The sequence below is a fragment of the Oncorhynchus clarkii genome, chromosome 3, assembly GCF_045791955.1.
Source record: "Oncorhynchus clarkii lewisi isolate Uvic-CL-2024 chromosome 3, UVic_Ocla_1.0, whole genome shotgun sequence".
Taxonomy (NCBI): domain Eukaryota; kingdom Metazoa; phylum Chordata; class Actinopteri; order Salmoniformes; family Salmonidae; genus Oncorhynchus; species Oncorhynchus clarkii.
The window spans coordinates 82,585,290-82,597,904 of NC_092149.1; the positions used below are offsets into that span (position 1 = coordinate 82,585,290).

General features: G+C 41.1%; 1 protein-coding gene across 2 annotated transcripts; it reads right to left on the minus strand.

Annotated features, from left to right (window-relative positions):
• Positions 1–601: 601 nt before the first annotated feature.
• Positions 602–9,808, minus strand: LOC139405514 (fibrous sheath CABYR-binding protein-like). 2 transcript variants are annotated; one of them, XM_071147916.1, is made up of 7 exons: positions 9,596–9,808; positions 9,196–9,313; positions 7,001–7,094; positions 4,492–5,373; positions 2,558–2,621; positions 2,331–2,449; positions 602–2,210 (listed from the first exon to the last, which is right to left on the minus strand). In XM_071147916.1, exons 2-7 carry the CDS (start codon positions 9,250–9,252, stop codon positions 2,179–2,181), a joined length of 1,248 nt encoding a protein of 415 aa, XP_071004017.1. In that variant the 5' UTR covers positions 9,253–9,313; positions 9,596–9,808; the 3' UTR covers positions 602–2,178. The 2 variants fall into 2 exon arrangements, with proteins under 2 accessions (XP_071004017.1, XP_071004016.1); XM_071147915.1 differs by having other exon boundaries at positions 2,331–2,454; positions 2,557–2,621.
• Positions 9,809–12,615: the final 2,807 nt, after the last annotated feature.

The following is a 12,615-nucleotide window of genomic DNA, read 5'->3' on the forward strand; positions in this document are numbered from 1 at the left end:
AAGGATCGGTAGGATAGTCAGTTTTACGTGGGTGTTTAGCAGCATAAGTGAAAGATGCTTTGTTAAGGAATAGGAAGCCGATTCTAGATTTAATCTTGGATTGGAGATGCTTAATGTGAGTCTGTAAGGAAAGTTCAGTCTAACCAGACACCTAGGTATTTGTAATTGTCCACATATTCTAAGTCAGAACCGTCCAGAGTAGTGATGCTGGACGGGCAGGCAGTTGTGGGCAGCAATCGGTTGCTGCATTTAGTTTTACTTAGATTTAAGAGCAGTTGGAGGCCACGGAAGGAGAGTTGTATGGCATTGAAGCTCGTCTGGAGGTTAGTTAACAGTGTCCAAAGAAGGGCCAGAAGTTTACATAATGGTGTCATCTGCGTAGAGGTGGATCAGAGAATCACCAGCAGCAATACCCTTACCAGCTGGTCATTTGAATCAATATTTTATTAAACACATACAGTGGGGCAAAAAAGTATTTAGTCAGCCACCAATTGTGCAAGTTCTCCCACTTAAAAAGATGAGAGGCCTGTAATTTTCATCATAGGTACACTTCAACTATGACAGACAAAATGAGGGAAAAAAATCCAGAAAATCACATTGTAGGATTTTTTATGAATTTATTTGCAAATTATGGTGGAAAATAAGTATTGCTGGGACCGAGAGACTGAAAAACAGCTTCTATATCAAGGCCATCAGACTGCTAAACAGCCATCACTAACTCAGAGAGGCTGCTGCCTACATAGACTCATATCACTGGTCACTTTAATAAATGGGTCACTAGTCACTTTAAACAATGCCACTTTGATAATGTTAACATATCTTACATTACTCATCTCATATGTATATACTGTACCTGTATCTATGTGTTCGTAATGGCTGCTCAGTGAAACGACCTGTCCTGATTTGTCTTAAACGCTTGCTACAAAACTTTTAATTAGCCAGACTTCCTTCGTGACCTGGCCTCTGTAAATTGGTATAGAATCAGCTTGATCCCCTCTGTCAAAGATGCTCACTCACTCACCTTTTTTGTGGTATTGTTAAGAAACACTCCCTCATATAGAAAATGAAAAACCGGTTCAGCCCCTGGTTCAACCGTGATCTGGCAGACTTACTCCACCTCAAGAATTTCATTTGGCGAAAGGCTCAGCACACGCATCCTCAGGCTGACTGGCTATCGTTCAGGCAAATGAGAAATAAGTGCACTCAGGCTATCCGGAAGGCCAAAGTTAGTTACTTTAAGGAGCAGGTCTCTCTCTGTGGGTCTAACCCCAAGAAGTTCTGGAAAACAGTTAAAGACCTGGAGGATAAACCCTCCTCCTCACACATTTTGTGGGCAGAACTGAAAAGGCGTGCACGAGCAAGGAGGCCTACAAACCGGACTGTTACACCAGCTTTGTCAGGAGGAATGGGTCAAAATTCAACCAACTTATTGTGGGAAGCTTGTGAAAGGCTACCCGACACGTTTTAAGGCAATGCTACCAATTACTAATTGAGTGTGTGAACTTCTGACCCACTGGGAATGTGATGAAAGAAACAAAAGCTGAAATAACTCACTCTCTCCTATTATTCTGAGATTTCACATTCTTAAAATAAAAGTGGTGGTCCTAACTGACCAAAGACAGGGAATTTTGTACTAGGATTAAATGACAGAAATGGTGAAAAACTGAGTATGTATTTGGCTATGGTGTATATGTAAACTTCTGACTTCAACTGTATGTGAACACAATTTTTCTGTAACTGCGGTTTCAAGGCAAATCTGCATTCAGTAACTTATGTGCAGTTATACAATACAAACATGGGTAGTCTTTTTACTTTAACATTGCATGCGATTTACAATGATGACATTGATCAACTTGGAATGAAAGACTGCAACAAAAGTAGAATATGGATCAGAGTTTATCCCTCCCCATCCAACATTCATGGATCATCCTATGCAAATGCATATATATTTCACAGCTCAAAGCTCAGCCTACGCTTGACCTCTAACATGTGCATCTAATACAGACTAAGTCAGAGAATTTATATTTATACAGAAATAGAAACTCCTCTATCCCCCCCCACCACCACATAGAACATTAAAAGGATTTTAGCATCAACTTGATACAGTTATCTTTAGACTTCCAATATTCATGGAACAAATGGACAGGAAAAAGCTGGAGAAAAGTGAACTGGTGAGGTTTACTTGAGGGCCACTTCCTCCAGCTTGGGCTCTGGACAGAGAGAGAAAAATGGTGTGCAATGAGAATATTAATGCATTATATTATTGGTCCTAGAAGAACCTAATAAAGCATTTCAAAAAGGCTCATGGACACCTTTATAAAACTACTAACCTGTGAACTTGAACTCTGGGAAAGCTGTGATGTCTCCACCACCATAAAGTCGCTGGAGTTTAGTCAGCTCCTCTGCCAAGTTCTTCTCATATGCAGGGCCTGCATCTACCAAACCGCCACTGGCCCCGAGAGAAGAAAACATGGTTGAAATGTCCGCTTGATGACAAAGGGGGAATGATTGTGAGCAAGACAAAAAAAAGCTAGCCAAAAACAATTGTGTAACTTACACGCTCTTTGAGGAGTACTCGCGGATCGAATCCAGGAAGAGCTTCTGGATTGGGTCCAGTTGAACTGAGTCCAATGAAGGAAAAACACCATTATTTTATATTCAGTCTATATTAGTCTGGGTACCAGTCTGTTGACATTCCACTCCTGTCATTTGCCAAAGAGACTGGCCTTTCATCAACAGAACGTTCAAAATGCAGCCAGATTTTCAGCCCAGTTCCTGATTGGTAGTCTGAAACCAAATTGATATTTCCCATAATAAAGTTATGTAGCATGGAGTGCGCGCCAATTTGGCGCAACATAGAATTACACATTTTAAGTGTGTAGATAGGACTTTGTAATGAAATAAATAATGATACAGAAATGATTAGCCTACAAGATTCAATCGAGCTACGTTTGCTTCCGTTGCGTCCCATTAATGAGAGGAAAGAAACAAAACGGTCACCAATCGTTTTCCTATCAGTCTAATTTGCATAAACATTGTGATTGGATGATAGCTGTGAGGGTTATCGAATCAAGATCAAATCCTATGATCTCCTCGAGCTCTTTAATGACAGTATTCATATTTGAATATTGTGAAATGCTAGCCTCTTTGGCAAATGACAGGAGTGGAATGCAACAGCTTTTGGCTTGAACCACATGACAAAACTAATCACTTCCAATACCCTCATGCACAAAAACAGCACTTAGAAGTGGTAGACTCTGACTGGCATAAACAGGGGTAAGAGAGGAAAGATTAAGTTAGAAAGGTCAGGTAACAGGTTATAAGTTGCTGTGATGGGGGAATGCTATGCGTCACATCTGTGTAGTTCATGTTATTACTTGGCAGACACATGGGTTCTATATTTGAGATGTCCAATTCAAACTCCCTGCGTATAACCAACTCATGTACATTTAACAGTAAAATGTAGGAACTTTTTTCCCCAATCGTGTTTGATTCCACACCCAGCAACCAAGGTGCAAACTCTTGCGCATTGACTAACCAAGGGGAAGGAAAGTTGACATTTCCAAATATGTTACACAGCGCCAAACAAATACAAAAGTGAGGGGATCAATTACAGATTACTGATATCCTGCGACTCAGGGAAAACAAAGTGTGAGAGAGAAGCTGAGAGAGGAGGGAAGAGTAGGAAACATAGAATCATAATACCAGACCCCATTGCACGTTATCACTCAGTAGCTGCCCAGAGACAGACGAGTCAAAACGCTGGTTAATATGACCTTAACATTACCTTTGACAGTATACAGTAACTTTAGCATTAACCGTACCAAAATATAATGTAACAAAACAATAGTTGAAATTATAAAAACAAAAAAGTTAAAAATTCAGGGCGTTGAGGATCTTGTTTCTTGTAACAATATTCAGTGAAGGGAACAGAGAAGGTTGTGAAATAAGAACAGATGATCGAGTGACGGAAGGAAAAACAGAGATGTCGAGAAACAAACTAGCAGCAGAAAGAGTGCAGGTAAGAACGAGTGAATGCTGGAAAAACATGGCAAAATAAAGATATTAAATCAAGCAGATCGGCGCAGACCGGCGCAGGCCGTCACAGCTGAACCAGAGAGTAAATTATGAAGCCGTGCTGAAGAACGCAGAGGAGACATTCATCGGGTGTCGGATGAGCAAAGCTGCATGGTTACAAGTTAATGCATGGAATCCCAGAAGGAACGGGTTTGGGGGAAAAGATGTGTGACTTGGGTCTACACGGCTGCAACAATGTAGAAATGTGGTAGTTTGAGGGATAAATAGCAAATAGTGTGGTAAATTAGCCCACTGGAAAAGACAAACCAAAGCAAGAACGAAAAGTGCTTCTGTGATATTGGGTATCTTTACAAGATATCCTTAAGAGTTGTAGCATCACATGAAAATATCACTGTTGGTAAAAAGTAGGATCCACAGAGAGGAGAGAAGGGGGGTGGGGGGGGGGGTGTATACCCTCAGGCGCCTCAATCCGTTCTGCCTCAGCCGGGGGCTCTGCAATCAGCTCCTCTGCTGCAGATTCAACTTGGGCCGCTTCAGCTACAACCTCTGCTACAGCTTCAATGAGGGCTTCAGCCGCAGCTTCAATGGGGGCAGCTACAGTCACAACCTCTGCTACAACTTCCACGAGGGCTTCAGCCGCAGCTTCAATGGTGGCAGATTCAACCAAAACTTCTGCTATGGCTTCAACTGGGGCAGCTTCAACTGGGGCAGCTTCAACTGGGGCAGCTTCAACTGGGGCAGCTTCAACTGGGGCAGCTTCAACTGGGGCAGCTTCAACTGGGGCAGCTTCAACTGGGGCAGCTTCAACTGGGGAAGCTTCAGCAACCGCTTCTGCAGGGGCAGCAGCTTCTGGGACGGCTTCAACAGGAGTGTCGGCCGCTGACGAAGCTTCAAAGATGGGAGCCGCTTCGGCTGCAACAGGAGCGGCTTCAGCTACTGATGCAGCGGCTTCAACAACGGGGGTGGCTTTGGCTACAAGAGCGGCGGATTCAACAATGGCTTCAGTTGCGGGGGCGACTGTGTCGACGACGGGGGTGGCTTCAGCCGCAGCGGGGGCTGGAACAGCTTCAACTGCAGCGGGGGCTGGAACAGCTTCAACTGCAGCGGGGGCTGGAACAGCTTCAACTGCAGCGGGGGCTGGAACAGCTTCAGCCGCAGCGGGGGCTGGAACAGCTTCAGCCGCGGCAACAATTGGCTCTGCGGCAGCAACAGGCTTTGGGGCGGCGACAAGTTCTACTGCAGCAGCTGGTGTCATTTCTTTCTTTGGAAACTCCACATATTTTCTGTGTGGTACAAGCTTCTCTAAATCAAAATATGTTTTGCCCTGGGACTTTTCTAGGACGGAGGAGGGGGGGAAACAAACAAGATTTATTAATTTCTATTCATACTCTAATTAGCCTAAAAGGAATTTAAACCAACATCCCCCCACTTTGCATTAAATGTGGACAAAACTTACCCAGCGCAAAATGGCTACAGACAGTATTCAAGAATATCCCTTTGCAAGACACATATGGTGCCTGGACTAAAAAGGGCACAAAGTGCCAAGAAGGGGCACAAAAAGTGTAAATGTACTATTAATTGAGGAACATAATAAAAACATTACATTTTAATCAAACTATAGTTTCATAATTAAGTGCGCATGTGCCAAAACCAACTTCCCAAAACTATCTTTCATTGCCAATTCATGTTATAGAGTACAAGAAAAATTCCACTTATAAGAGGATACTATTGTTGGAAAAATATCTGATTATATTAGTGAAAGCTGTGGGGGAAAAAAATGATTTACATCATTATATTTTGGTACCTGGGGAAGGAAAACAAACTTAATTTGCATTTTTCATCATCACTTTGTATAGAAAACGTCTTGCTTGTCCTATGTTGCTCTGTATGCTATGTCTTGCTTGTCCTATGTTGCTATGTCTTGCTTGTTCTATGCTGCTATTGTCTATATTGTAATTTTTTTTAATAACCTGCCCAGGGACTGCGGTTGAAAATTAGCCGGCTGGCTAAAACCGGCACTTTTACTGAAACGTTGATTAATGTGCACTGTCCCTGTAAAAATAAAAATAAACTCAAACTCAAAACAAAATGGTGGAACTAACTGAGACATTTACTCAAATTGTGGTCCAAGCAGCCTGCAAAAACAAAATCCTTCTAGAAGATTCAGAATTGTAGATTCCTCAGCCTTTTGGGTACAAAGACAGGCCTCCAGGAGGCTTGAACTTCCCTTCAGCATGTCTTACCTGTAATCTGACTTTTGTTAGCTTTTTAAAAAAATATTAAAAGATCATCTTCAGTTCTTCTCCAAAACATCTTCTTAACTTCTGCTCATTACTTTTGCACGTAAGACTACTGTATACAATATCTTCAGCATCTGAAAGGCTTTTAAAATGTATTCTCGAGGACTACCTTTTCTGGCAGTGCAGTGATCTTGATTGGCAGTGCAGTGATCTCGATTGGCAGTGCAGTGATCTCGATTGGCAGTGCAGTGATCTCGAATGGTTATGGGAAATGTTTCACAAAAAAAAGTCTCCGTACTAATAGAAATCTTCCAGGAAAAATTTGGTGTTCATATCTCTAGTGAAGGTCTTTAATGAGATGAGCCACATTGGGGAGTTTTATCAGTCTGGTCATCAATGGGTCTCTCTTCCTCCTTGATCAATTGATGAATAAAGAACTGGACCCTAGCATTACAGCTAAATCAAATGTGTGGATAGTCCACAGCGAACTCTTTCTCAGTTTGTCATTGTGCGCCAACTACTTTAAGTCCCTTTTGAGAAATATACAAGAAAATGGTCCGTATAATTTGGATATGATGAGTAATTTTATTGATTTAATGATACTTGTAGCACAATTTGAGCACCCTCACTATGTTCAAGAATTGACATCTGCTAAAGTATCATAAACTACAAATAATTGTATGAGGTATTTTTGGTCAAATTAAATGCTGATCCAAACTTACTTCCTGAGCTGCTCTTCTTGGGCTTCTTGGGACCACCAGCTTTCGTGCATAGGGCAGCAGCTGCAGGAGCGCTCCACCTCTCCGCCTGCACGCACTGATCAAAGTATACACCAATTAGTGACAATATAACTGCAACTAGGGCTGTAAAATAAAAAAGTTTAAAAAATAATGAAATACTGAATTGCATGATTTTCCTGTTGTTAATTGCGATTATTGCAATTTCAGAATTTGATCGAATTTGGCCCAAATAAAATATTTGTCCATTTAAAAAGCAGTGAATTGAGTTGCAGGCATAGCATGCTTTGATTTTAAAGGCCAGAAACACAAAATAATCTGTATCAGAAAAAAAATGCTCACAATGTTTAAACGCACACCAGTAGGGATCATCATATCTTTCACCTGGATTCAGTCAGACATGGAAAGAGCAAGTGTTCCTAATGTTTTGTGCACTCAGCGTATTATATTTGGGCTTGAAGTGACAAAACCTAACTGGCCACTTTGTGCAAATTCATGCCAATGACGTGTCTTTTCCTACGAAATTACGTGTAAATTCTTGAGCCTTACGTTTCATTTTAAATGGTACCACCCACCAGCATGGCATTGTTGATTAATCAGTAACACCTGCAAAGTTCACAAGCCACAACTGAGCTATATAATATATCATCTTTGGCTACAGCAAATGTATAAATATATATATATTTTTTTATTTTATCTTTATTTTATTTAACTGGGCAAGTCAGTTAAGAACAAATTCTTATTTACAATGATATCCTACACTGGCCAAACCCGGACGACGCTGGGCCAATTGTGCGCCACCCTATGGGACTTCCAATCACGGCCGGATGTGATACAGCCTGGATTCTAACCAGGGACTGCAGTGACGTCTCTTGCACCGACGTAGACCGGTGCGCCACTCGGGAGCAAAGATGGTGGATAATTGAAGATCAGAATTGACAAAAAATATTTAAATGGTAAACTGCCTGTCTACTTAACGGGCTGGGTCTCCCATAGACATCAATGCAATAGCAGCTGTCCGTGCTACAGACAGCTTATCAGTCCTCTATTACAAGACTAGTAAAGCCCCAGTGCACTACTTTTGTGGGAAAAAAAAAACTTAAATGTTGTTTCATAACATAAATAAGAAAATTACATTCAGATTTTTCAGGCGGTGCTTCTTCCCGCAGCTATGCCCAAGGACGTATGGATCTGTATAAAACTGATACAGTAAGTCACTTTTTTATTTGAAGGATTCATTCTCGCTGATAAATTAAAAAGCAATATTTTCAAAAGCCGTATCACAAGCGATGACTGACGTTTCTAAACATTACAACACAGCATTGGGATAGCATTGGGATAGTTGACATGAGCCAGTCGTGGGTGAGGCTAATGGCTGAAAACTGTAGAGAAATGGAAGACTGTCACCTACAGTTGGAGAGCTAGGTAGGTAGCAGTCATCAACTTAAATAAAATAGCAGTGGTGGAAAAAGTACCCAATTGTCATACTTGAGTAAAAGTATAGATAGTTACACAAGTAAAAGTGAACGTGACTCCGTAAATGTCTCGTTTTAAAAATGTACGGATAGCCAGGGGCACATTTACAAAAGATGCATTTGTGTTTAGTGAGTCCGCCAGAACATAGGCAGTAGGGATTACCACGTGTTCTCTAGATAAGCGGTTTCTTTCACACTTTTCCTGTTCTGCTAAGCATTCAAAATGTAATGAGTACTTTGGGTTGTCAGGGTTAAATGTATGGAGTAAAAAGTACAATATTTTCTTTAGGAACGTAGTGAAGTAAAAGTTGTCCAAAATATAAATAGTAAAGTACAGATACCCCCAGAAACGACTTAAGTAGTACTTTTTAAAGTATTTTTACACCACTGTAAAATATTTGCTATGAACACTTTGCTAATTCAAAATAAAAAACGATCATAAATCTTCTAATCGAACGGCTCAAATGATGCACTTGATATGAAAGTAGCTACAGTAGATAACGTTGACCATGTTATCAATCAATGTTATCCATTAGCTAACGCACTGTAGCCATGTCGCTGAAATACTAACAAGCTCACGATTCATGTTTTGTCTCTGCACAAATTAAAAATGACGTTGCAATTAGTTAAAGGGGTCTCTTCGAAAACTACAGCATGTTAGAACTTCAAATAATGTGATTAGCTATGTGCATGACATTTCATTACCTTGGTAGAGCCAAGTCGCACTATCCTCAGCAATGAAGCCGCCATCTTTGCGCTCATAAAATCCTGCCTGCGGAAACGCTGCTTAATGATATTTGTCCCACAGTCTGCCTGAGTGCGCCTGAAAAGTAATACATATATATATATATATATATTCAATCACTTTAGAACAGAACACATGTGATCAATGTTAGGAAAGTATTGGATAGTTAATTTTGCGACACAACTAGTAACAAATATCAAACGTGTGCGTTGAAGCAGTGCACAACAACAATCATTACACGTCTGCAATATGGAACATGATAGGAACAGTTGATGCGCAGCGACTTAGTCTCATTCTTTACGAATGTGAACTCCCAGGGTCAAGATGACATTGCCATTAGTTCAGTGAACGTTTTACCACCTTTTGTCAATCAAGTTCAATGGCTCCAATAGTCAGGAAGAATCCACAAATGTTCGACCGATGGTGAATATTTCTATATCTATCTATTTCTATATCTATGAAGTTAGAATTAAAATAGTTCTAGACTTATTGGTAGATATCTCTATGGGCAAATATTGAAGCTCCTGTCAGATAGTCACAGCTTCAGAGCGGTTTATGTAACAGATTCTCAACAGTGACAGTACACGCCTCCTCCTCTAGTCTGGGACTCATCAGTGCAGTGAAAGTACGTATGGCATCGATAACAGTATGGAACAGTTTGTCTTGAACCTTCAACAAAATCTGAACATTCGTAATGCACAGTTGTTGGACGATATATCAAATAAAGTCGTTTTGTTTTCATACTGCTTCTGTATTTATGTTCTGCTGCATAACACATCAAACTTGACATCAGTTATGTAAATGTGTATTCCGGCATTCGTTTTCTCCCTTACCTCTTGATGAGTTGACCCATAAAAAAAAAAATCGCCTAAAACGACATACCCAAATCTAATTGCCTGTAGCTCAGGACCTGAAGCAATTATATGCATATTCTTGAAACCATTTGAAAGGAAACACTTTGAAGTTTCTGGAAATGTGAAATTAATGTAGGAGAATATAACACATTAGATCTGATAGAAGATAATACAAAGAAAAAAACGTTTCTTTTTTTATTTTTCCCATCTTTGAAACGCAAGAGAAAGACCATAACTCTCTCTTTCTAAAATGATCAGCTGAAATTGTTGCAACCCCTATTACTATCCTGTTCAACCTCTCTTCCGTATCGTCTGAGATCCCCAAAGATTGGAAAGCTGCCGCAGTCATCCCCCTCTTCAAAGGGGGAGACACTCTAGACCCAAACTGCTACAGACCTATATCTATATCAATGATGTTGCTCTTGCTGCTGGTGATTCTCTGATCCACCTCTACGCAGACGACACCATTCTGTATACTTCTGGCCCTTCTTTGGACACCGTGTTAACTAACCTCCAGACGAGCTTCAATGCCATACAACTCTCCTGTGGCCTCCAACTGCTCTTAAATGCAAGTAAAACTAAATGCATGCTCTTCAACCGATCGCTGCCCGCACCTGCCCGCCCGTCCAGCATCACTACTCTGGACGGTTCTGACTTAGAATATGTGGACAACTACAAATACCTAGGTGTCTGGTTGGACTGTGGACTCTCCTTCCAGATGCACATTGGGCATCTCCAATCCAAGATTAAATCTAGAGTCAGCTTCCTATTTCGCAACAGGGCATCCTTCGCTCATGCTGCCAAACATACCCTCGTAGAACTGACTGTCCTGCCGATCCTTGGCTTTGGCGATGTCATTTACAAGATGGCCTCCAATGCTCTACAGCAAATTGGATGCAGTCTATCAAAGTGCCATCCGTTTTGTCACCAAAGCCCCATATACTGCCCACCACTGCAACCTGTATGCTCTCGTTGGCTGGCCCTCACTACATATACGTTGCCAAACACACTGGCTCCAGGTCATCTACAAGTCTCTGCTACAGTGCCTTGCGAATGTATTCGGCCCCCTTGAACTTTGCGACCTTTTGCCACATTTCAGGCTTCAAACATAAAGATATAAAACTGTATTTTTTTGTGAAGAATCAACAACAAGTGGGACACAATCATGAAGTGGATCAACATTTATTGGATATTTCAAACTTTTTTAACAAAACAAAACTGAAAAATTGGGCGTGCAAAATTATTCAGCCCCCTTAAGTTAATACTTTGTAGCGCCACCTTTTGCTGCGATTACAGCTGTAAGTCGTTTGGGGTATGTCTCTATCAGTTTTGCACATCGAGAGACTGAAATTTTTTACCATTCCTCCTTGCAAAACAGCTCGAGCCCAGTGAGGTTGGATATGTTTATTTTTTAACCATTCCATTGTAGATTTTGCTTTATGTTTTGGATCATTGTCTTGTTGGAAGACAAATCTCCGTGCCAGTCTCAGGTCTTTTGCAGACTCCATCAGGTTTTCTTCCAGAATGGTCCTGTATTTGGCTCCATCCATCTTCCCATCAATTTTAACCATCTTCCCTGTCCGTGCTGAAGAAAAGCAGGCCCAAACCATGATGCTGCCACCACCATGTTTGACAGTGGGGATGTTGTGTTCAGGGTGATGAGCTGTGTTGCTTTTACGCCAAACATAACGTTTTGCATTGTTGCCAAAAAGTTCAATTTTGGTTTCATCTGACCAGAGCACCTTCTTCCACATGTTTGGTGTGTCTCCCAGGTGGCTTGTGGCAAACTTTAAACAACACTTTTTATGGACATCTTTAAGAAATGGCTTTCTTGCCACTCTTCCATAAAGGCCAGATTTGTGCAATATACGACTGATTGTTGTCCTATGGACAGAGTCTCCCACCTCAGCTGTAGATCTCTGCAGTTCATCCAGAGTGATCATGGGCCTCTTGGCTGCATCTCTGATCAGTCTTCTCCTTGTATGAGCTGAAAGTTTAGAGGGACGGCCAGGTCTTGGTAGATTTGCAGTGGTCTGATACTCCTTCCATTTCAATATTATCGCTTGCACAGTGCTCCTTGGGATGTTTAAAGCTTGGGAAATATTTTTGTATCCAAATCCGGCTTTAAACTTCTTCACAACAGTATCTCGGACCTGCCTGGTGTGTTCCTTGTTCTTCATGATGCTCTCTGCGCTTTTAACGGACCTCTGAGACTATCACAGTGCAGGTGCATTTATACGGAGACTTGATTACACACAGGTGGATTGTATTTATCATCATTAGTCATTTAGGTCAACATTGGATCATTCAGTGATCCTCACTGAACTTCTGGAGAGAGTTTGCTGCACTGAAAGTAAAGGGGCTGAATAATTTTGCACGCCCAATTTTTCAGTTTTTGATTTGTTAAAAAAGTTTGAAATATCCAATAAATGTTGATCCACTTCATGATTGTGTCCCACTTGTTGTTGATTCTTCACAAAAAAATACAGTTTTATATCTTTATGTTTGAAGCCTGAAATGTGGCAA